Below are 26,225 nucleotides of genomic sequence, written 5' to 3' on the forward strand. Positions count from 1 at the left end.
CTTCATGTTTGTGTTTTAACTGACCTGGAAGACCAGGTGTGTTGAATTTAGGCAATCACTGAACTGATCAATTAGCTCGGTTGGTCAGGTGTGGTGCCTAGTTGGAACAAAATCCTGCAGGACCTGTGGCACTCCAGGAACAGGGTTGTCTCACCCTGAGGTAGTGTAACCAGGCTCAGAGAAGAGACTGTGTCTGTGTAGTGGTGTGATATTAGGAAAGACATGGACAAGGGACTGACCAACGTCTTCCATCATCACCACTCAGCGTCTGCAGTCTGCACTCAGGGAATGACCAGCGTCTTCCATCATCACCACTCAGCGTCTGCAGTCTGCACTCAGGGACGCCACCTAACGGAAGACAGTTGGGACTTCTCAGGCCAAGGACGGATCATTGTTCATGTAGGAGGCAACCCTAGGGAGCCTAGTGACTGACAGACTTTCAGGCTTTCACCTTTCAGGAGGCAATAGAGACTAACAGCTGGTGTGTGTGTGTGTGTGTGTGTGTGTGGGACAACAGGCACAGGAAGGATGAGCTGGAGAGGCGCATGTCAGCCCTACAGGAGAGCAGACGGGAACTGATGGTCCAGCTAGAGGGACTGATGAGGTTACTGAAGGTAGGAGAGGACTCTGACAGCCAGATTATTATAAACACTAGCTGATACACTATCTGTTTCTTGTTCTTCAGACTTTTATATACTGATGCTGTCATTTTTTACTATATAGTTAGTAGTATATCAAATTGATATATAGTATATCAAATCAAATGTTATTGGTCACATACACATGGTTAGCAGATGTTAATGTGAGTGTAGGGAAATGCTTGTGAGAGAGAGTGCAGTTATCAACCTCTGTCATTATTGTATTTTATGCCATCTGGTGTTCGTTAACATCAACCATGAATTTGTTCCAACTGTTTAGAACGTGTTGACAGTAGTTGACAGTTGCTCTCCCTCAGGGTCCATTGATTGTAGTTGACAGTTGCTCCCCCTCAGGGTCCATTGATTGTAGTTGACAGTTGCTCCCCCTCAGGGTCCATTGATTGTAGTTGACAGTTGCTCTCCCTCAGGGTCCATTGATTGTAGTTGACAGTTGCTCCCCCTCAGGGTCCATTGATTGTAGTTGACAGTTGCTCCCCCTCAGGGTCCATTGATTGTAGTTGACAGTTGCTCTCCCTCAGGGTCCATTGATTGTAGTTGACAGTTGCTCTCCCTCAGGGTCCATTGATTGTAGTTGACAGTTGCTCTCCCTCAGGGTCCATTGATTGTAGTTGACAGTTGCTCCCCCTCAGGGTTCATTGATTGTAGTTGACAGTTGCTCTCCCTCAGGGTCCATTGATTGTAGTTGACAGTTGCTCTCCCTCAGGGTGCATTGATTGTAGTTGACAGTTGCTCTCCCTCAGGGTCCATTGATTGTAGTTGACAGTTGCTCTCCCTCAGGGTCCATTGATTGTAGTTGACAGTTGTTCTCCCTCAGGGTCCATTGATTGTAGTTGACAGTTGCTCTCCCTCAGGGTCCATTGATTGTAGTTGACAGTTGTTCTCCCTCAGGGTGCATTGATTGTAGTTGACAGTTGCTCTCCCTCAGGGTGCATTGATTGTAGTTGACAGTTGCTCTCCCTCAGGGTCCATTGATTGTAGTTGACAGTTGCTCTCCCTCAGGGTCCATTGATTGTAGTTGACAGTTGTTCTCCCTCAGGGTGCATTGATTGTAGTTGACAGTTGCTCTCCCTCAGGGTCCATTGATTGTAGTTGACAGTTGCTCTCCCTCAGGGTGCATTGATTGTAGTTGACAGTTGCTCTCCCTCAGTGTCCATTGATTGTAGTTGACAGTTGCTCTCCCTCAGGGTCCATTGATTGTAGTTGACAGTTGCTCTCCCTCAGGGTCCATTGATTGTAGTTGACAGTTGCTCTCCCTCAGGGTCCATTGATTGTAGTTGACAGTTGCTCTCCCTCAGGGTCCATTGATTGTAGTTGACAGTTGTTCTCCCTCAGGGTGCATTGATTGTAGTTGACAGTTGCTCTCCCTCAGGGTCCATTGATTGTAGTTGACAGTTGCTCTGCCTCAGGGTCCATTGATTGTAGTTGACAGTTGCTCCCCCTCAGGGTCCATTGATTGTAGTTGACAGTTGCTCTCCCTCAGGGTCCATTGATTGTAGTTGACAGTTGCTCTCCCTCAGGGTGCATTGATTGTAGTTGACAGTTGCTCTCCCTCAGGGTCCATTGATTGTAGTTGACAGTTGCTCTCCCTCAGGGTCCATTGATTGTAGTTGACAGTTGTTCTCCCTCAGGGTCCATTGATTGTAGTTGACAGTTGCTCTCCCTCAGGGTCCATTGATTGTAGTTGACAGTTGTTCTCCCTCAGGGTGCATTGATTGTAGTTGACAGTTGCTCTCCCTCAGGGTGCATTGATTGTAGTTGACAGTTGCTCTCCCTCAGGGTCCATTGATTGTAGTTGACAGTTGCTCTCCCTCAGGGTCCATTGATTGTAGTTGACAGTTGTTCTCCCTCAGGGTGCATTGATTGTAGTTGACAGTTGCTCTCCCTCAGGGTCCATTGATTGTAGTTGACAGTTGCTCTCCCTCAGGGTGCATTGATTGTAGTTGACAGTTGCTCTCCCTCAGGGTCCATTGATTGTAGTTGACAGTTGCTCTCCCTCAGGGTCCATTGATTGTAGTTGACAGTTGCTCTCCCTCAGGGTCCATTGATTGTAGTTGACAGTTGCTCTCTCTCAGGTTCCATTGATTGTAGTTGACAGTTGCTCTCCCTCAGGGTCCATTGGTTATCTTGTAGAAACCTGTCTTTCCTGATATTGAAGCTCCTGACTCTTTGCCACTGTTTTATCTTTTTCTCTCTCTCTTTCTGTCACTTTTTCTCTCTTTCTGTCTTGCGCTCTCTCTCTTTCTGTCACTTTCTTGCTCTCTTTCTCTCTCGTTCTCGGCCTGTACCTCTCTCTCTGTCATTTCTCTCTCCCTCCCTGCTCATGCTTTCTATCACTGCTTACCATTGACTGACTGATAGGATGAGGAGCAGAACCAGGCAGTAAGTGTGTCTCTCTTAAGTTTACATTAAGGAAGCAGTAGTGGCAGCACCAGACCCAGTCACTCTCTAACCATAATATTACATGTCACACTACTGTCCACTCTTAATGCACGTGTTGATATGTCTCCGATGGATTGTGTTTAAGGAACTCCCAGTAGCAGCATTTTTTATGGACATATTATGTTATGCACTTGCACTGGTCGGTTTGAGGCAGCACTGTTTTCCTACAGAGATTTGGCATAGTACTTTTATAGATGGCTTATTTGTCCCATCATGCAGGCCTGGACCAGACTGGCTCTAAGCCATACAGTCGTGGACCCCCGTGCAGGCTGGCTCTAAGCCATACAGTCGTGGACCCCCGTGCAGGCTGGCTCTAAGCCATACAGTCGTGGACCTGGGCTCAAACGCTATTCGAAATCTTTCAAATACCTTCAGCGTTTGCTCAAGCCTGCCTGGAGTGCAAGATAGGCGGGGTTTGATGTTTTGGGACTATTCTAATGGTCCATTTAAGCTAAGCAGGCTCAATCAAGCACATATGTAGTATTTGAAATAATTTGAATAGTCTTTGAACCCGGGTCTGCTCCTAGGCCCTGCACAGTGCCCCTTTCTCCAGCCCGAACAGTACAGTCTCTCCTTAATCGCTACAGGCAGGTGGGGGAGGGGGGGGGGGGGGGGTTAGGCTTGGGCGGTATTCAGATTGTCATACCTTCATACCGACCTTGTGCCGTACCAGGATATTCTGTAATACCGGCATTGCACACAAGGGGCGCTATTTTCAAACCCCACTGAGCCTTTGTAATCTGAAGGTTAGCAATGCTAACAAGTACATGTAAAATCCCATAGCATTCTCTATCTAAATGCTAACGAGCGCATTGCGGACATTTTATAGTCTCTAAGCAGCTCCGTCTTGTTCTAAGTTGAGCTTGAGGTGGTGAGCCGACATCCAAGCTGAGATATCTGCCAGGCACGCAGAGATGCATTTCGTCACATGGGTGTCAGAAAAGGGAAATGGGAAAGGAGAAAAGTAGTTGCGTCATCCGCAAAGCAATTATAGGAGACAACATGTGAGGAAATGACGAGCCGAGTGACTTGGTGTATAGAGAGAAGAGGAGAGGGCCTAGAACTGAGCCCTGAGGGACACCATTAGTGAGAGTATGTGGTGCAGACACAGATCCTTTCCACGTCACTTGATAGTGGCCTGCCAGGTGGGATGCAATCCAAGAGTCTGCAGTCTGAGACACTCATCCCTGAGAGGGTGGAGAGAAGGATCTGATGGTTCATAGTGTGGTTCATGGTGTCAAAGGCAGCAGATAGATGTAGGAGGATGCGAACAGAGGAGAGAGAGAGTCAGCTTTGGCAGTGCGGAGAGCCTCCGGGACACAGATGAGAGCAGTGACCCATCTTATAGCCTGACTGGTTAGGGTCAAGAAGATCGTTCTGAGAGAGATAATGAGAGAGTTGATCAGAGACAACACGCTCAAGTGTTTCGGAAAGAAAAGAAAGCAGGGATACAGGTCTATAGTTTTTGACATCAAATGAGTCGAGTGTTGGTTTCTTGAGGAGCGGAGCGACTCAGGCCATTTTGAAGTCAGAGGGGACGCAGCCAGTGGTCAGGGATGAGTTGATGAGGGAAGTGAGGAATGGGAGAAGGTCTCCAGAGATGGTCTGGAGAAGGGAGGAGAGGATGGAGTCGAGCGAGCAGGTTGTCGGGCGGCCAGATCTCACTAGTCTCAGGATGTCCTCGGGATAGAGAGGGGAGAAATGGGTCAAGGCGTAGGGTAGTTCTGTGTGAGTGAGACCAGTGGACTCAATAGTCTAAGTGAATAAGGAGCGGACTGTCTCATCAACCTTCTTTTCAAAGTGGTTGACAAAGTCGTCTGCAGAGAGGGAGGGAGTGGAGCATTAAGGAGGGAGGAAAAGGTAGAAAATTGTTTCCTAGGGTTAGAGGCAGAAGTTTGAAATGTAGAGTGATAGAAAGTGGCATTAGCAGTGGATTCAGAGGAAGAGAAGGTAAAGAGGAATCAGTGAAAGGATGATAGGTCCTCCAGAAGTTTTGTTTTCCTCTATTTTCGCTCAGCTGCCCACAGCCATGTTCTGTAACTTCGCAATGAGTCACTCAGCCACGAAGCAAGAGGGGAGGGCCAAGTGTGAGTCAAAGGATGCGGAAAGGAAGGAGAGTAGGGTCGAAGAGGCTGAATCACTACACAGGAGAGAAAAGGATTTAGAAGGGAGAGATGATAGGTTAGAAGAGGAGAGAGTACTGGGAGAGACAGAGCGAAGATTGCAACGGCACATGGCCATCTGGGTAGGGGCTGAGAGGGTTGGAGGAAAGAGAGACAGAAAAGGAAACAAAAGTAGTGATTCTCGACCTTGACGGCGGTTGCAGTGAGATTAGTAAACGGCCAGCATCTAGTAGAGATGAGGTCAAGCATATTGCCTTGTGAGTTGGAGGGGATTGGGAAAGGGTGACATCAAAAGGCAAGGAGGGGAACGAGAGAGTTGCAAATAAATGAATCGAAGGGAGAGGTTGGGAGGTAGAAGTCGCCCAGTAAAAGAGTGGTGAGCCATCATCAGGAAATAGGTTTATGAAAGTGTTAAGCTCTTTGAGGAAGTCTCCAAGGGCACTTGGTGGGCGATAGATGACAACAAGCTTGAGTGGACAAGTGACAGTGACCGCATGGAATTCAAATGAGGAGATGGACAGGTGAGAGAGTAGATGGACAGGTGAGAGGGAGAAAAGACCACATCTCCAGTTAGGAGAAATGAGTAGCCCTGTGCCACCACCGCGATGACCAGATGCTCTTGGACTATGAGAGAAAACGTAGTCAGGTGAAGGGAGAGCAGCTCTGAAGGGCATCATAGGCTTAGATTATCTCAGTGTTTTTTTTTTAATTTGTAATTTTTTTTACCCCCTTTTCTCCCCAATTTTCGTGGTATCCAATTGTTTGTAATTACTATCTTGTCTCATCGCTACAACTCCCGTACGGGCTCGGGAGAGACGAAGGTCGAAAGCCATGCGTCCTCCGAAACACAACCCAACCAAGCCGCACTGCTTCTTAACACAGCGTGCCTCCAACCCGGAAGCCAGCCGCACCAATGTGTCGGAGGAAACACCGTGCACCTGGCTACCTTGGTTAGCGCGCACTGCGCCCGGTCCGCCACAGGAGTCGCTGGTGCGTGATGAGACAAGGATATCCCTACCGGCCAAACCCTCCCTAACCCAGACGACGCCAGGCCAATTGTGTGTCGCCCCACGGACCTCCAGCTATTGCTGCGATGCAGTGCCCTAGACCACTGCGCCACCCGGGAGGCATCTCAGCATTCTTAACTGTAGATCAACAGTTCCAAATGCTGCAAAACATTTTTTTTCATAAAATAAAAAAATCACCTGGTCCTGATGAACTAGACCCCCGCCTCCTACATCTAGCTGCAGACATCATTGCTCCCCCTTAACATGTATTTTTAACCTCACACTTGATGTTAAGGAAATCCCCAAGTTATGGAAATCTGCTTTTGTACTCCCTCTTCTGAAAGGTGTAGATCCTTCGCTACTTGACAACTATCGACCCATATCAAAATTGTCTGCACTGTCAAAGGTACTGGAGTCCTTAGTTAGTAGGCAGCTAAAGGTCTACTTCCAAGAATACAACATCATAAATGGAATGCAATCAGGTTTTAGGCTGGCCAGAGCACTGTTTCAGCAACACTGTGCTCTTGATAAGAAGTTACATTGTGTGTCTGTTTTTATTGATTTGTCGAAGGCTTTTGACACCGTGGACCATGCTGTGTTAGTGCAAAGGTTAAAATGTTGTGGAATTACTGGTCATGCTCTAGATTGGTTTATAAATTACCTATCAAATCGTACACAATGTGTAATGGTGGATGGTTGTAAATCTGAGTCCATAGAGGTGTGCTCAGGTGTTCCGCAAGGTTCTATTTTGGGCCCACTGTTGTTCATTTTGTATATCAACAACATTGGGGATCTTATTGAAACAGCGGATGTTCATTTTTATGCAGATGATACTGTTCTTTATTCAAGTGGTAGTAGTTTATCTTTAGCTTTTGAAAATGCCCAAAGAGCATTTAACATCATACAACAGAATCTGTATGATTTAAAGCTGATTCTAAATTCGGGTAAAACAAAATGCATGGTATTTTCAAATGCCAGGCATGTTACAAATCATGTCATTGCTGGGCATGCTATAGAGCAAGTTAAAGTGTACACATATTTGGGTGTGTGGGTTGATGATAAGCTGAGCTTCACTGTGCATGTAGAGAACTTGATAAGGAAGCTCAAGCTGAAAATAGGATTTTATTACCGGAATAAGGCTTGTTTTTCTTTTGAGGCCAGGAAGGAGCTGGTACGATGTACATTACTGTCGGTTTTAGATTTTAGTGATGTTATATATATATATATATATATATATATGCAGGCCTCAGCCACTACCCTGAGAGCACTTGATTCAGTGTATCATGCAGCCCTCTGGTTCATTACAAATCAGAAACGTCTGATCATTGTGATCTCTACAGCGCTGTTGGCTGGTTGTCATTGACCTTGCGTAGGCTTAAACACTGGTATACACTGATTTTTAAGGCCATATTGGGTAAAATGCCATTTTATCTCTGTTCTTTTTTAGTCAGGTCAGTAAATAAATATCAATTACGGTCCCATTCTGATTTGCTTCTAACAGTACCAAAAATTAGAACAGGACATGGTAGAAATAGTTTGTTACTTAGCTCCGTGGTCCTGGAATTCTCTCCTGAACATTTTAAAATGTGATGATCTAGTTTCGTTGGTGGAGTTTAAACACTTGATCGATGTATATATCATAGAAGAGTGTAATTGTTTTTAGGCCAGCTGTTTTTAGCCAAGACGTTTGTGTTTTTAATGTACAATGTTTTTGTTGTACTGTATGTGTGTTTATAGTTGTGTTTAATGTTGTGTTAGTGTATGTAAATAGTTTTGTCTGAAACGTTGTTCCCCCTGCTGCTATTGGACCAGGTCTCTCTTGGAAAAGAGTTGTTATCTCAATGAGAAAAAACCTGTATATATAAAGGTAAAATAAAAATAATGAAAAAAGAGACCTGGAGGGTAAATGAAAAGAGTTGCAGTCAAGGAGTGGGGAGCTCACAAGAGTGAGCTACTCACAAAGCTCCAGTCTCTCGTTATTGTGTGTTTCTAAACAAACACCACTTGACTGGGAACTACTGGTAAGCTTCATAATGAAAAATGATGTGACAGGTGAAACGAAGAACGCAATCTTCTTTCTCTCTTAACGTATTGCACAAGATGACTGCAGGTATTTACTTAAAAAGTAGCTACAAATATTAATTAATATATATTTTTTACTTAAAGTAAAATATTTTACTTCTTCATAGTTTCAACGGTATTGAAAAACCATCCTGTGGCTATTTCCAAATACCCCGGTATACGGTATATATGGCATACTGCCCAAGCCGTGTGTGTGTTTTGTTAGCAAAGATAACAGGTGGTGGTCTAGGCCTCTTCTACTCCTAACCTATGGTAATATTGGTATGTGTCCTAACCTATGGTAATATTGGTATGTGTCCTAACCTATGGTAATATTGGTATGTGTCCTAACCTATGGTAATATTGGTATGTGTCCTAACCTATGGTAATATTGGTATGTGTCCTAACCTATGGTAATATTGGTATGTGTCCTAACCTATGGTAATATTGGTATGTGTCCTAACCTATGGTAATATTGGTATGTGTCCTAACCTATGGTAATATTGGTATGTGTCCTAACCTATGGTAATATTGGTATGTGTCCTAACCTATGGTAATATTGGTATGTGTCCTAACCTATGGTAATATTGGTATGTGTCCTAACCTATGGTAATATTGGTATGTGTCCTAACCTATGGTAATATTGGTATGTGTCCTAACCTATGGTAATATTGGTATGTGTCCTAACCTATGGTAATATTGGTATGTGTCCTAACCTATGGTAATATTGGTATGTGTCCTAACCTATGGTAATATTGGTATGTGTCCTAACCTATGGTAATATTGGTATGTGTCCTAACCTATGGTAATATTGGTATGTGTCCTAACCTATGGTAATATTGGTATGTGTCCTAACCTATGGTAATATTGGTATGTGTCCTAACCTATGGTAATATTGGTATGTGTCCTAACCTATGGTAATATTGGTATGTGTCCTAACCTATGGTAATATTGGTATGTGTCCTAACCTATGGTAATATTGGTATGTTTCTATAGTTTGTTTCCTAACCGGTGGTGATGTTGGCATGTTATCAGGCCCAGACAGGAGGCTCAACCCACTCCTCCCCCAGCCACGGGGCAGTCTGCTCCATGCCCATGCCGATCCGCTCCACCTCAGCTGGGTCCACCCCCACCCACACACCCCAGGACTGCCTGGCCGGGTTGGGGGGCGACGTGCTGGAGGCCTTCGCTCAGGGTGAGTCCTGGACCTCCGCCCAACGGGAAAAACAGTGCAAAACTAGTTGAAATGACATCAGTTTCTGGTTGAAAAGGCATCATGATGTCATTTCAACTCGCTATTTCCACTGGACAATGTCCTCCTTTAGATCCAGTACATCTGTTGTTAGTTATCCATTTTCTGACCTTTTTTGAGGACAACACAACATTTTGATTTGTGATTGAGCTGTGACAAATTCGATTAAAGTGCATTCCAAATGCAAAAATAGTAGCCACGAAATGCCATGTACAGTTTGAAGTTGGAAGTTTACATACACCTTAGCCAAATACATTTAAACTGAGTTTTTTACCATTCCTGACATTTAATCCTAGTTAAAAAATCCCTGTCTTAGGTCAGTTAGGATCACCACTTTAGTTTAAGAATGTGAAATGTCAGAATAATAGATGAGACAATTATTTATTTCAGCTTTTATTTCTTTCATCACATTCCCAGTGGGTCAGAAGTTTACATACACTCAATTAGTATTTGGTAGCATTGCCTTTAAATTGTTTAACTTGGGTCAAACGTTTCGGGTAGCCTTCCACAAGCTTCCCACAATAAGTTGGGTGAATTTTGTCCCATTCCTACTGACAGAGCTGGTGTAACAGAGTCAGGTTTGTAGGCCTCCTTGCTCGCACACACTTTTTCAGTTCTGCCCACAAATTTTCTATAGGATTGAGGTCAGGGCTTTGTGATGGCCACTCCAATACATTGACTTTGTTGTCCTTAAGCCATTTTGCTACAACTTTGGAAGAATGCTTGGGGTCATTGTCCATTTGGAAGACCCATTTGCGACCAAGCTTTAACTTCCTGATCCACATAATTCTCCATCCTCATTATGTCATCTTTTGTGAAGTGCACCAAACCCTCCTGCAGCAAAGCACCCCCACAGCATGATGCTGCCAACCCCGTGCTTCACGGTTGGGATGGTGTTCTTTGGCTTGCAAGCATCCCCCTTTTTTCTCCAAACATAACGATGGTCATTATGGCCACAACAGTTCTAATTTTGTTTCATCAGACCAGAGGACATTTCTCCAAAAATTATGATCTTTGTCCCCATGGGCAGTTGCAAACTGTAGTCTGGCTTTTTTATGGTGGTTTTGGAACAGTGGCTTCTTCCTTGATGAGCTGCCTTTCAGGTTATGTCGATATAGGACTCGTTTTTACTGTGGATATTGATACTTTTGTACCTGTTTCCTCCAGCATGTACACAAGGTCCTTTGCTGTTGTTCTGGGATTGATTTGCACTTTTCACACCAAAGTACGTTCATCTGTAGGAGACAGAACGCGTCTCCTTCCTGAGCGGTATGACGGCTGCGTGGTCCCATGGTGTTTATACTTGCGTACTATTGTTTGTACAGATGAACGTGGTACTTTCAGGCGTTTGGAAATTGCTCCCAAGGATGAACCAGACTTGTGGAGGTCTACAATTTTCTTTCTGGAGTCTTGGCTGATTTCTTTAGATTTTCCCAAGATGTCAAGCAAAGAGGCACTGAGTTTGAAGTTAGGCCTTGAAATTCATCCACAGGTACACCTCCAATTGACCCAAATTATGTAAATTAGCCTTTGAAATTCATCCACAGGTACACCTCCAATTGACCCAAATGATGTAAATTAGCCTATCAGAAGCTTCTAAAGCCATGACATCATTTTCTGGAATTTTCCAAGCTGTTTAAAGGCACAGTCAACTTAGTGTATGTAAACTTCTGACCCACTGGAATTGTGATACAGTGAATTATAAGTGAACAAATCTGTCTGTAAACAATTGTTGGGAAAAATACTTGTCATGCACAAAGTAGATGTCTGAACCGACTTGCTAAAACTATAGTTTGTTAACAAGAAATTTGTGGAGTGGTTGAAACACAAGTTTTAATGACTCCAACCTAAGTTTATGTGAACTTCTGACTTCAACTGTAAGTCACTGACTATTTTCATTGACTGTGTCCTCTGTGTTTCAGGTGTACCTAGAAATCTTCGTAATGATCTGTTGGTCGCTGCAGATTCAATCACAAACACCATGTCATCACTTGTCAAAGAACTCCACTCAGGTTAGTTGAGAGGCACATGACTGCTATGTTGCCTGTGATTGGTTGATAACTCTCTGGGACTGAAGTTATATTCTCTTTAATAAAGTAGATGATGCTGCAGAGGAAGAGGACAACCAGATGAGGAATGGAGGCCTAAGGGACAGGCGTGAGGAGGACAACCAGATGAGGAACGGAGGCCTAAGGGACAGGGCAGAGGGTGAGGACAACCAGATGAGGAACGGAGACCTAAGGGACAGGGCAGAGGATGAGGACAACCAGGTGAGGAACGGAGGCCTAAGGGACAGGCATGAGGAGGACAACCAGGTGAGGAACGGAGGCCTAAGGGACAGGGCAGAGGGTGAGGACAACCAGGTGAGGAACGGAGGCCTAAGGGACAGCGCAGAGGATGAGGACAACCAGATGAGGAACGGAGGCCTAAGGGACAGGGCAGAGGATAAGGACAACCAGGTGAGGAATGGAGGCATAAGGGACAGGCGTGAGGAGGACAACCAGGTGAGGAATGGAGGCCTAAGGGACAGGGCAGAGGATGAGGACAACCAGGTGAGGAATGGAGGCATAAGGGACAGGCGTGAGGAGGACAACCAGGTGAGGAACGGAGGCCTAAGGGACAGGGCAGAGGGTGAGGACAACCAGGTGAGGAACGGAGAGGCCTAAGGGACAGGGCAGAGTATGAGGACAACCAGGTGAGGAATGGAGGCATAAGGGACAGGCGTGAAGAGGACAACCAGGTGAGGAACGGAGGCTTAAGGGACAGGGCAGAGTATGAGGACAACCAGGTGAGGAACGGAGGGTTAAGGGATAGGGCAGAGTATGAGGACAACCAGGTGAGGAATGGAGGCATAAGGGACAGGGCAGAGGATGAGGACAACCAGGTGAGGAATGGAGGCCTAAGGCACAGGGCAGAGGATGAGGACAACCAGGTGAGGAATGGAGGCATAAGGGACAGGCGTGAGGAGGACAACCAGGTGAGGAACGGAGGCCTAAGGGACAGGGCAGAGGGTGAGGACAGCCAGGTGAGGAACGGAGGCCTAAGGGACAGGGCAGAGGATGAGGATAACCAGGTGAGGAATGGAGGCATAAGGGACAGGCGTGAAGAGGACAACCAGGTGAGGAACGGAGGCTTAAGGGACAGGGCAGAGTATGAGGACAACCAGGTGAGGAACGGAGGCTTAAGGGACAGGGCAGAGTATGAGGACAACCAGGTGAGGAATGGAGGCATAAGGGGCAGAGGATGAGGACAACCAGGTGAGGAATGGAGGCATAAGGGATAGGGGGTGAATCCTTGGCTCACTATTATCTTATTAACACCGTTTTTTTCCTGTATCAAGCTGTTTGGGATTTTAATTAGTAATTTCTTTGAAACAACATTCTAGAATTCTAATTGTTTGGACACACCTACCCATTCAAGGGTTTTTCTTTCATTTATATCTAAACTACAAAATAACACACATGCAATCATGTAGTAACCAAAAAAGTGTTAAGCAAATCAAAATATATTTTCTATTTTCAAAGTAGCCACCCTTTGCCTTGATGACAGCTTTGCACACGCTTGGCATTCTCTCTACCAGCTTCACCTGGAATGCTTTTCCAACAGTCTTGAAGTAGTTCCCAAATATGCTGAGCACTTGTTGGCTGCTTCACTCTGCGGTCCAACTCATCCCAAACCATCTCAATTGGGTTGAGGTCAGGTGATTGTGGATGCTAGGACATCTGATGCAACACCATCAGTCTCCTTCTTGGTCAAATAGCCCTTACACACCCTGGAGTTGTGTTTGGTCATTGTTGGGTCACCATTGTTGGGTCACTATGAATGATAGTCCCACTAAGCGCAAACCAGATGGGATGGCATATTGCTGCAGGATGCTGTGGTAGCCATGCAGGTTAAGTGTGCCTTGAATTCTAAATAAATCACTGACAGTGTCACCAGCAAAGCACCCCACACCATCACACCTCCTCCTCCTTGCTTCACGGTGGGAACCACACATGCAGAGATAATCCGTTCACCTACTCTGCATCTCACAAAGACACAGCGGTTGGAACCAAAAATCTCAAATATGGACTCGACAGATTTCTACCTGTCTAATGTCCATTGCTCGTGTTTCTTGGCCCAAGCAATTCTCTTATTATTATTGGTGTCCTTTAGTAGTGGTTTCTTTGCAGAAATTTGACCATGAAGGCCTGATTTACTCTGTTGATGTTGAGATGTGTCTGTTACTTGAACTCTGTGAAGCATTTATTTGGCCTGCACTTTCTGGTGCTGATAACTCTAATGAACTTATCCTCTGCAGCAGAGGTAACTCTGGGTCTTCCTTTCCTGTGGCGTTGCTCATGAGAGCCAGCTTCATCATAGCGCTTGATGGTTATCAACTGCCCTTGAAGAAACTTTAAAAGTTGTGGAAATTTTCCACATTGACTTTCCACATTCCATAATGATGGACTGTTGTTTCTCTATGCTTATTTTAGCTGTTCTTCTCATAATATGGACTTGGTCTTATACCAAATAGGGCTATCTTCTGTATACCACCCTTACCTTGTCACAACACAACAACTGATTGGCTCAAACCCATTAAGAAGGAAAGACATTCCACCAATTAACTTTTCTCAAGGCACACCTGTTAATTGAAATGCATTCCAGGTGACTACCTCATGAAGCTGGTTGAGAGAATGCCAAGAGAGTGTATCAAGGCAAGGGGGTGGCTACTTTGAAGAATCTCAAATGTAAAACATATATTGATTTAACACTTTTTTTGGTTACTACATGATTCCATATGTGTTATATCATTATTCTACAATGTAGAAAATAGTACAAATGCAAGGGGAAAACCCTTGAAAGAGTAGGTGTGTCCAAACTTTTGACTGGTACTGAGTATTAGACTTTTATGTTACTGCAAATAAAGGAACATTTTTCACTTTGTTTTCAAGACGATGCAGAATGAAAAGAAAAGTATGAATATTCCTATACTTTTAACATTGTTTGTATATCATTGCACAGTCATTAATGAGTCATTCACAATGTAAATCAACAAATCCCTCAGTGACCTATAAACATAATAGAAATCACAGGAACTTTTTCAGTCCCACTTGTTCATCAAAATCCCAAATCCTTAATCTGTGAATATTTATAGTTATGTTGTGCCCCAGTCTAAAACCTCCCCATCTGTCTGTCTCTGTCTTCAGGCACAGTGAGAGATCTAAAACATCATTGAGGGAACAACAACCTCCCCAAACACCACTCCATTGATCTAGACAGGATGTCAGACTGGAGAAGAAGAATCAGAATGAGAATCTGCCACACCGACCAAACCTTCTATCAGGAATTAGCACGTAGAGTAATGCATGCTGTTATCAAACAGGATTTCACTGTGTGAACTCTTATTCAACATGTTTGTTACACCTTGCTGTGGGATGTCTGTTGGCAAGTGTATATGTCATTCTGTATAAAAACTTGAAGCTGTAATTATTATGTAATGACTGATTTCCCCCCGTCATGACTGCAAGGGTTAAATGTCTAAGGAATGGCTTCCTGTGCTTTCTCTCAATCTGTCTTGTTAAATACAGATCACCCTGTGTGCATCATAAATGGCAGGTGCACTACATAGGGAATAGGGTGCCATTTTGTGCACTACATAGGGAATAGTGTTCCATTTGGGATGCTACCTCTATCTGCATAAACTGTACATATTATATATGACCTTGGGAACACAGCACTGACCATAACCTGAAAACAACCTATTTTCACCATGACATGTTCCCCGGCCGTCATTGCCTTTGTATGATTACAGATCACTTGCTAGTGTGCTTTCATTAGGGGTTTTGCATGAAGTTGCACTGTCCTGAGTCTGACTGGGTGTACTGTAGGTTGGTAGGTACCATGTTATCCCAGCTCTTTGTGGGTTTATCAGTGCTTCTCAACCTGCGGTCCCCGGGCCAGCACTGGTCCTTGGTGTTGCTGATTGGTCCCTCAGATAGTGAGTGGACACTGATTTAGTCAGTTCTCAAGTGTTAGATTAAAACTATGTGGTCTTCAAAAGAGGAAGGACTATAGCTGGTCCTTGCCGGTCCCTGGTACACAAAAGGTTGAGAAACACTTGGTTACGATGACTGCTGGGATTTGTAGTCATGTATGTTGTCATGCCTCAGAATTCACATTGATTATGTCCCAAATGGCACCCTATTCCCTATATGGTGCACTACTTTTGACCAGTGCCCATAGGGCTCTGGTGAAAAGTAGTGCACTATATAAGGAATAGGGTGCCATTTGTGGGACGTAACCATTGAGTCGCATAATGCTGCTACTATGTGCTCACTCTGCCGCGAGACACCCTTTTGCAAAAATATGAGGGTTGTTTGGTCGTAGGGAGCCTATGGGGGCTGTTGTTTATTTTAATCAGGGAAATGTCCCGTTGTTAGAATCGGATGAATTCTTCTCATAGTTAATATTTTATAGAAACAAAACAAAGTGAGAGAAGCTACTAAATGGTGTCTCGTCCCTCATCCACTAAACTAGTCACTCAGTAGTGACCGTATTTATTGACCACATAAAGCGAAGAGAGGGAGAGGAACTCAGGACATTAGTTTGAAATGAATATTATATTGTGATCTTTCGTTACAACATATTCACCTATACACCTGTACATAGGTGACGACAGGAGGCCGACACAGAAAGGTTGTGGACAGATGAGACTAGCTTTGATGGCTTAAAAGAAACCAGGACTGGAACATGTTCATGTGACTTGATAGATAGATAGGAGTTTGGGAACTGTATGCAGTGCTGACTCTCAAATGGCACTCTATTCCTGACATAGTGCACTACTTTTGACCAGAGCCATCAGCCCAATGGGTCAAAAATAGTGCACAATATAGCCAATGGGGCGCAATTTGGGTCACATATTCTAAATGTGTGGTTAACTAATAGTCAGTAGGCTAGGCCCTAATGGGCTCCAGACCTGCTTGTTTAGGGGTCAGTTGCTGTGTAATCATTAAAGAGTCTGGAGGGAGCAGACAGCAACCCTGCGTCTCAATAATCTGGCCTTTCTCCTGCAGTTAAAAGCATTGGATTGGTCTGAGCATGTGCTAGACTGCTATATTTCTTAAAATTGACATATTATTGGGACACACAGCAAGAAGGGTTAACCAGATGGCAGAAATGACAGATTATTGGGAGACAGGGCAAGAGGGGTTAACCAGACAGCTGAATGGACAGATCATTAGGTGACAGGGCAAGAGGGGTTAACCAGACAGCTAGATAGACAGATCATTAGGAGACAAGGCAAGAGGGGTTAACCAGACAGCTGAAGGACAGATCATTAGGAGACAAGGCAAGAGGGGTTAACCAGACCGCTAGAAGGACAGATCATTAGGAGACAAGGCAAGAGGGGTTAACCAGACAGCTAGAAGGACAGATCATTAGGAGACAGGGCAAGAGGGGTTAACCAGACAGCTAGAAGGACAGATCATTAGGAGACAAGGCAAGAGGGGTTAACCAGACAGCTAGAAGGACAGATCATTAGGAGACAGGGCAAGAGGGGTTAACCAGACAGCTAGAAGGACAGATCATTAGGAGACAAGGCAAGAGGGGTTAACCAGACAGCTAGAAGGACAGATCATTAGGAGACAGGGCAAGAGGGGTTTACCAGACAGCTAGAAGGACAGATCATTAGGAGACAGGGCAAGAGGGGTTAACCAGACAAAGTCTGGTTTTGGTTTAGAATATTAAATGATTTAGAGCAGAGAACAGATGTGGGGTGGACAAGAGCAGGAAACTACCTCTGTTGAATCAGGAGGATATCAGATACAATAAAACACTCTTCTGATCGACGGACATTTCTGTTGTTCAGTGTTTGCATTTATCTCTGAAATGAATAACTAGATAATAAATGTTAGGTTTAGCAATGTGACACGATAAAGGGCCAGACGGAGAAGAGTAGGGTTTGGTTCATGTCATGTTATTACATAATAATAACATGTTTACGCTAAATTGAAACACTGGTTAAGCAATGAACTGTACTGAAGTTGTACTTGAACATTTAGCATTGAGATAATGTGTAAAGTACAGTCAGCTATCCTTTAAACGAAGTACAAGGCCTTATCAACCTACTACACTGTGTCCAGGAATAGAAGAACAAAGAAGTGGATTCTAACTATCCGTTGTTCTAAATGTCATGTTTTTATTTGGTTACTTATTTTACGTGATCTTATCATTCTGGGTGTTATTTTAGTTTGCTAGTGGAATTAAATCATTGATAAAGTAGAATAATATTGAAGACATCAAAACTATGAAATGAAAAGTGTTAGACAAATCAGAATAGATTTTATATTTGAGATTCTTCAAAATAGCCACCCCTTGCCTTGATGACAGCTTGCACACGCTTGGCATTCTCTCAACCAGCTTCATGACGTAGTCACCTGGAATGCATGTCAATTAACAGGTGTGCCTTGTTAAAAGATCATTTTTGGAATTTCTTTCCTTAATGCGTTTGAACCAATCAGTTATGTTGTGACTGGTAGGGGTGGTATACAGAAGATAGCCCTATTTGGTAAAAGACCAAGTCCATATTATGGCAAAAACAGCTTAAATAAGCAAAGAGAAATGACAGTTCATCGTTACTTTAAGACATGAATGTCAGTCAATGTGAAACATTTCAAGAAATGTGAAAGTTTACATTCAAGTGCAGTCGCAAAAACCATCAAGCGCTATGATGGAACTGGCTCTCAGGTGAACCGCCACAGGAAAGACCCAGAGTTACCGCTGCTGCAGAGAATAAGTTTGTTAAAGTTAACTGCACTTCAGATTGCAGCCAAAATAAATGTTTCAAAGATTTCAAGCAATAGACACATCTCAACATCAACTGTTCAGAGGAGACTGTGTATCAGACCTTCATGTTCACATTGCTGCAACAAAGAAACCACTACTAAAGGACAGCAATAATAATAATAATAAGAAGAGACTTGCTTGGGTCAAGAAACATGAGCAATGGACATTAGGCTGGTGGAAAAGTGTCCTCTGGTCTGGTAAGTCCAAATTTGAAATTTTTGGTTCCAACCGCCGTGACTTTGTGAGACGCAGAGTAGGTGAACAGATGATCTCCGCATGTGTGGTTCCCACCATGAAGCATGGAGGAGGTGTGGGGGTGCTTTGCTGGTGACACTGTCAGTGATTTATTTAGAATTAAAGGCATACTTAACCAGCATGGCTACCACAGCATTCTGCAGTGATAAGCCATCCCATCTGGTTTGCGCTTAGTGGGACTATCATTTATTTTTCAACAGGAAAATGACCCAACACACCTCCAGGCTGTGTAAGGGCTATTCGACCAAGAAGGAGAGTGATGGTGCTGCATCAGATGACATAGCATCCACAAACACCTGTGTGTGCAAAGCTGTCATCAAGAAAAAAGGTGGCTACTTTGAAGAATCTCAAATATATTTTCATTTAACACTTTTTTATTTACTACATGATTCTATATGTGTTATTTTATAGATTTGATGACTTCACTATTATTCTACAATGTAGAAAATAATAAAAATGAAGAAAAACCCTTGAATGAGTAGGTGTGTCCAAGCCTTTGACTGGTACTGTACATTCAAGATCTAAGGAAAGTGCTGAGATAAAACCTTTTGAAAAGTCAGATATTGTTTTCCCTCTTCACTCCGCTCACAGATAGGAATGCAATATTATGATTTGAGTTTGTGCCTACTGCCTAGATGTTCTGTATAAAGTGCTGAATAAAGTCAAAAACCCATTCATGCAGATATAAGAATATCAATCAGCCTTTTAAGTAGGAGTTTTAGTCTCAGTCAGTTACCTTGTGGAAAAATAGGATTTATTTATTGTTGTTCCGGAGGAAAAGTAGAGTACTTTTGTTCAGCCTTTACATTTGTGCCAAAAATGCAGACTTTGTGTGTCAATATACAGATATAACTACATTCCATATGTTGCTGTTGTTGATGTCCATATTTTGCATGATAAAATCCCGGCCATACATTTACTTGGTCTTCCTTAAAATGTAGAACCCCCAACAGTTCTAGAACCAGTAACAGTTCTTGAGCTACAAACTGTTCTAGAGCTACAAACTGTTCTAGAGCTACCAACAGTTCTAGAGCTACAAACTGTTCTAGAGCTACAAACTGTTCTAGAGCTACCAACAGTTCTAGAGCTACAAACTGTTCTAGAGCTACAAACTGTTCTAGAGCTACAAACTGTTCTAGAGCTACCAACAGTTCTAGAACTACAAACTGTTCTAGAGCTACCAACAGTTCTAGAGCTACAAACTGTTCTAGAGATACCAACAGTTCTAGAGCCATAAACAGTTATAGTTACAAACTGTTCTAGAGCTACAGTACCACTCGTTCAAGAACTCCCAACCTTTCTAGAGCTACCAACCATTCTAGAGCTACCAACCATTCTAGAATGATTTCCTTCTAGCCAACAGAGGCAATAGAAAGGTACATACTGCACATTATGATTGTTTTATTGTTTGCAGAGAGAAAATGACAAAAAATGGCAAAATGACAAACCATAAACTTCCCGAAATGTTATTTATCTTTCTATGTGTTATATACTGCTATGCTTCTGGTATTCATTTGTTTCTCATGTTAATTTTAAAAACATGGTTTTATGTCACATGACCACTGTCTTTTGTAAATACAATGAATCAATTGTGAAATGTATTAAAATATTTAAAAACTTGATATGCGTTGATGTGATGTGATGCCTTTTTTCCAAACAGTATTTAGTCTGTTATCGTTTGAACTTCAGACAGTGCCTTCAGAAAGTTTTCATACCCCTTGACTTATTCGACCTTTGGCGGCAATTTCAGCATTGAGTCGTCTTGGGTGTATGTCTGTATCAGCTTTGCACATCTGGATTTGGAGATATTCTCCCATTCTTACTTGCATATCTTACCAGTCTCCCCGTCCCTGCTGCTGGAAAGCATAGCATGATGCTATGTTAGACGGGTGATGAGCTGTGCGTGGTTTTCTCCAGACATAACACTTTTCAAAGCGTTCAATTTTTGTCTCATCAGACAACATAATCTTTTGCCTTCTGATCACAAAGTCTTTCATGTGACTTTTTGCTATCTCTAGGCATGCTGTTGTGCATTTTTTGCCGGAGTGGCTTCAGTCTGGCCACTCTCCCATGAAGCCCAGATTGGTGAAGTGCTGTAGAGACTGTTGTCCTTCTGGCAGGTTCTCCCATCTCAGCCAAGGAACTCTGTAGTTCTGTCAGAGTGGTCATTGGGTTCTGGGTCATCTCCCTGACCAAGGTCCTTCTTGCCCTGTGGTTCAGTTTGGTCGGATGGGCAGCTCTAAGCAGAGTCTGGGAAGTTCCATATTTTTTCCATCTCCCGAAGATGTGTTGTGCACTGTGCTCTTGGAAACTTTCAACACTAGAAATAGTTTTCTACCCTCCCCCAGATATATGCCTCATCACAATTCTATCTCAGAGATCTACAGACGGGTCCTTGGACTTCATTATATAGTTTCTGCTCTGACATGCACTGTCACCTGTAGGACCTTATATAGACAGGTGTGTTTCTTTCTAAAAACATGTCCAAATGGCCACAGGTGGATTCCAATCTAGTTGTAGTGACATCTCAAGGAGGATCAAAGGACTACGAAAAAGTAGACACTCAACACTGTAAGTCGTTCTAGATAAGAGTGTCTGCTAAATTAATCAGATGTCAATGGAATAGGATGCACCTGAGCTCAATTTGGAGTGTCATAGTAAAGGGCTGTGAATGTTTATGTAGATGAAATACTGATGTGCTTTCTGAAGGCACTGTGTGTACTGTCCTGTTGAATATGGCCTTGAAAGAAATGTGACTGTCATAACTTTACAGTTTAGGGGCACCCGAGTGGCGCAGCGGTCTACGGCACTGCATCTCAGTGCTAGAGTTATCACTACAGACCCTGGTTCGATTCCAGGTTCTATCACAACCGGCCGTGATTCGGGGTCCCACAGAGTGGCGCACAATTTGCCCAGCGTCGGTTAGGGTTTTGCCAGGGTAGGCCGTCATTGTAAATAAGAATTTGTGTTAAATTTGAAAAAAATTATATACATATATATATATATATATAAAATAACCACTCAAATAACCACTCAAGTAATTGAGTGGTTATTTTTTCTGGGAAACAACTCCCCGCTATCGGATAAGATTGCCATTGGCCCGCAGGGAGTCATATATCCTGCAATCACAAATACTATCTCCTGATGTTTGCATAACTGTAATCATAACTATGACCCTGTGTTTTAGACTATCATGTCGCATGACCTAGATTTTAACCTCTATTTTTAGCCTTTTCCAGAAATGAGAATTACACCAAAAATGTAAGCAATTGTCTCTGTATGGTGCTGGATCATCTGCCATAAAAAGAAAGGGGACTTTTTTTATGAATAATATTTATATAAAGGTTCAAATCCAGGTCCTGTCAAATGATTGTCCAAAACACAGGGCCCTAATCATACCAGGCAAATAATATGTTTGTGTGCTTGTGTATGTGCATTGTCCTTCCGTCCGTCCACCCATCTGTCTGTGTGAGGGTCAGTGAGAGCAGCCCCAGACACAGCTCCTGCTCTCCTCTCCTTCTGCTTTCCCTCTTTCTCTCTCTCTCTCCCTCTTCCTCTTTGTTGGGTTGTGTCATCATGCTTCTGTCCTTGACTGAACCTGACCACGCGAGAGGGACATAGTTTCAGTCTACTCTACAGACAAGAGAGGGACAGAGATTCAGTCTACTCTACAGACAAGAGAGGGACAGAGATTCAGTCTACTCTACAGACAAGAGAGGGACAGAGATTCAGTCTACTCTACAGACAAGAGAGGGACAGAGATTCAGTCTACTCTACAGACAAGAGAGGGACAGAGATTCAGTCTACTCTACAGACAAGAGAGGGACTGAGAGATTCAGTCTACTCTACAGACAAGAGAGGGACAGAGATTCAGTCTACTCTACAAACAAGAGAGGGCCAGAGATTCAGTCTACTCTACAGACAAGAGAGGGACTGAGAGATTCAGTCTACTCTACAGACAAGAGAGGGACAGAGATTCAGTCTACTCTACAGACAAGAGAGGGCCAGAGATTCAGTCTACTCTACAGACAAGAGAGGGACAGAGATTCAGTCTACTCTACAAACAAGAGAGGGACAGAGATTCAGTCTACTCTACAGACAAGAGAGGGACTGAGAGATTCAGTCTAATCTACAGACAAGAGAGGGACAGAGATTCAGTCTACTCTACAGACAAGAGAGGGACTGAGAGATTCAGTCTACTCTACAAACAAGAGAGGTACTGAGAGATTCAGTCTACTCTACAGACAAGAGAAAGACCTGGCTCTCAAGAGAAGACAGGCTATGTGCACACTGCCCACACAATGAGTTGGAAACTGAGCTGCACTTCCTAACCTCCTGCCAAATGTATGACCATATTAGAGACACATATTCCCCTCAGATTACACAGATCCACAAAAAATTCCAAAACAAATCCAATTTTGATCAACTCCTACTGGGTGAAATACCTTGCTGTGTGCAAACACAGCAGCAAGGTGTGTTGTCCTGTTGCCACAAGAAAAGGACAACCAGTGAAGAAAAAACAGCATTGTAAATACAACCCTTATTTATGTTTATTTATTTTCCTTTTTGTATTTTAACTATTTGCACGTCGTTATAACACCGTATATATACATAATATGACATTTGACCAGAGAGAGACCGAGATATTCAGTCTACAGACGAGAGAGAGAGACAGAGAGTCAGTCTACTCTCTGTCTCTACAGACGTGTGGTGTCATGTGATGTGAAGAGCTCCTGGCTCCAGCCATGCTTCAAGCTCACTGAACCACATCAGCCTGCCCCCCCTCTATCTGGATCTCTCTCTCTTTTCCTCCCTCCCTCCCTCCCACTCGCTGCCTCTCCCCGTCCCCTCTCTCCACCCCCTCTTCCCTCACTCTCCCTTTCTCTCACTCGTTCTGCCTCTCTTTCTCACTCCCCTCTCTTTCTCTGTCTCTCTCTCTGCCCCCCCTCTCACTTCTCTGTCTCTCACCCCTCCCTCCCTCGATTTCTCTCTCCCTCCCCCTCCTTCTCTCGCTCTCCCTCCCTCCCCTTTCTCCCTCCCTGTCTCCCCTCCCTCTCCCTCCCTGTCTCCCTTCCCCTCTATCCCCCTTCCCCCTCCCATCCCTCCTCCCCCTTAAATATCTGTAGCCTGTCTGATCCCCAGGGTTTTGTTCTGTTTGTGCTTGTAAGAGCCTCTAGAGCCTCTGGCACTATACTCCTGACAATGACATACTCTGAAGCAGCAGGCAGGACGTACACGAAATTTACAAAAGTATGTGGACTCCCCTTCAAATGAGTGGATTCGGCTATTTCAGCCACACCCGTTGCTGACAGGTGTATAAAATCTAGCACACAGCCATGCAATCTCCATAGACAAACATTGGCAGTATAATGGCCTTACTGAAGAGCTCAGTGACTTTCAACATGGAACCGTTATAGGATACCACCTTTCCAACAAGTCAGTTTGTCAAATGTCTGCCCTGCTAGAGCTGCCCCGGTCAACTGTAAGTGTTGTTATTGTGAAGTGGAAACGTTGAGTGCTGAAGAGTCGGTTGCAACACTCACTACTGAGTTCCAAACTGCCTCTGGAAGCAACGTCAGCACAATAACTGTTTGTAGGGAGCTTCATGAAATGGGTTTCCATGGCCGAGTAGCCGCACACAAGCCTAACATGCTGATCACACCACTCGCGCATGTGCCTACGCGCGCATGTTGATTTTGTCCATCCGTACCAGACTCGATCAGGACACGCAGATTTAAAAATCAAAATGAACTCTGAACCAACTTTATTAATTTGGGGACAGGTCAAAAAGCATGAAATATTTATGACAATATAGCTAGCTTGCTTGCTGTTGCTAGCTAATTTGTCCTGGGATATATCAAATCAAATCAAATCAAATTTATTTATATAGCCCTTCGTACATCAGCTGATATCTCAAAGTGCTGTACAGAAACCCAGCCTTAAACCCCAAACAGCAAGCAATGCAGGTGTAGAAGCACGGTGGCTAGGAAAAACTCCCTAGAAAGGCCAAAACCTAGGAAGAAACCTAGAGAGGAACCAGGCTATGTGGGGTGGCCAGTCCTCTTCTGGCAGTGCCGGGTGGAGATTATAACAGAACATGGCCAAGATGTTCAAATGTTCATAAATGACCAGCATGGTTGAATAATAATAAGGCAGAACAGTTGAAACTGGAGCAGCAGCACGGTCAGGTGGACTGGGGACAGCAAGGAGTCATCATGTCAGGTAGTCCTGGGGCATGGTCCTAGGGCTCAGGTCAGTTGAAACTGGAGCAGCAGCACGGCCAGGTGGACTGGGGACAGCAAGGAGTCATCATGTCAGGTAGTCCTGGGGCATGGTCCTAGGGCTCAGGTCCTCCGAGAGAGAGAAAGAAAGAGAGAAGGAGAGAATTAGAGAACGCACACTTAGATTCACACAGGACACCGAATAGGACAGGAGAAGTACTCCAGATATAACAAACTGACCCTAGCCCCCCCGACACAAACTACTGCAGCATAAATACTGGAGGCTGAGATATATACATTGGGTTGTTATTTTACCTGAAATGCACAAGGTCCTCTACTCTGACAATGAATCCACAGATAAAAGTGAAAACCAAGTTTGTTTCTCGTAACCTCTCCTCCTTCAGGCTTCTTCTTCTTCTTTGGACTTTATATGGCGATTGGCAACCAACTTTAAGGTGCATTACCACCACCAACTGGACTGAGTGTGAACCTCAGTTCATTTTCAATCACCACGTGGGTATATGCTTCTAAAAACTAATGAGGAGATGGGAGAGGTGGACTTGCAGCGTGTCAAGCGTCACAAATACAGCCAAGTTCTAGTTTAGCGCCTGGCTAGGCAGACGCGCGCGAGCAGTGTGGGTGAAATTGTTGAATAACATGTATGTGTACATTTATTTTGCGACGCTTGCGCAAGCGACGCGGGCAGTGTGGTCAGCATGTTAGATCACCATGCTCAATGCCAAGCGTCAGCTGGAGTGGTGTAAAGCTCGCTGCCATTGGACTCTGGAGCAGTGGAAATGCGTTTTCTGGAGTTATGAATCACGCTTCACCATCTGGCAGTCCAACGGACAAATCTGGGTTTGGCGGATGGCAGGAGAATGCTACCTGCCCGAATGCATAGTGCCAACTGTAACGTTTGGTGGAGGAGGAATAATGGTACGGGCTGTTTTTTATGGTTCGGGCCCCTTAGTTCCAGTGAAGGGAAATCTTAACGCTACAGCATTCGATGACATCCTTTATCATTCTGTGCGTCCAACTTTGTGTAAACAGTTTGGGGAAGGCCTTTTCTTGTTTCAGCATGACAATGCCCCCGTGCAAAAGCGAGGTTCATCCAAAAATGGTTTGTTGAGATTGGTGTGGAAGAAATTGACTGGCTTGTACAGAGCCCTGACCTCAACCCCATCAAACACCTTTGGGATGAATTGGAACGCCGACTACGAGCCAGGCCTAAATGCTCTTGTGGCTGAATGGAAGCAAGTCCCCACAGCAGTGTTCCAACATCTAGTGGAAAGCCTTCCCAGAAGATTCATTATTATGTAATCACTATAAACACAATGCAGACTGCAGGCTTATTTATTAGCTATTGGGTTTGATTCATTCTT

The 26,225-nt window shown here is 44.0% G+C and overlaps 1 protein-coding gene across 18 annotated transcripts in view; it reads left to right on the top strand.

Annotated features, from left to right (window-relative positions):
- Positions 1 to 16,694, top strand: part of LOC110505843 (dystrobrevin beta) — a 61,331-nt gene extending 44,637 nt beyond the window's left edge. For 7 of the 18 annotated variants that reach the window (XM_036962289.1, XM_036962290.1, XM_036962287.1 and 4 more), the window contains 6 exons: positions 518 to 614; positions 3,018 to 3,038; positions 9,325 to 9,484; positions 11,464 to 11,553; positions 11,639 to 11,856; positions 14,731 to 16,694. In XM_036962289.1, coding sequence (XP_036818184.1) covers positions 518 to 614; positions 3,018 to 3,038; positions 9,325 to 9,484; positions 11,464 to 11,553; positions 11,639 to 11,856; positions 14,731 to 14,739 — 595 coding nt within the window. In that variant the 3' untranslated portion in view covers positions 14,740 to 16,694. Of the gene's footprint in view, positions 1 to 517; positions 615 to 3,017; positions 3,039 to 9,324; positions 9,485 to 11,463; positions 11,559 to 11,638; positions 11,857 to 14,730 lie in introns of those variants that run through there. The other 11 variants (XM_036962300.1, XM_036962291.1, XM_036962292.1 and 8 more) reach the window with 10 other exon arrangements.
- The last annotated feature ends 9,531 nt before the right edge of the window (positions 16,695 to 26,225 follow it).

Source organism: Oncorhynchus mykiss, chromosome 25 (assembly GCF_013265735.2).
Source record: "Oncorhynchus mykiss isolate Arlee chromosome 25, USDA_OmykA_1.1, whole genome shotgun sequence".
In the NCBI taxonomy this organism is placed as follows: domain Eukaryota; kingdom Metazoa; phylum Chordata; class Actinopteri; order Salmoniformes; family Salmonidae; genus Oncorhynchus; species Oncorhynchus mykiss.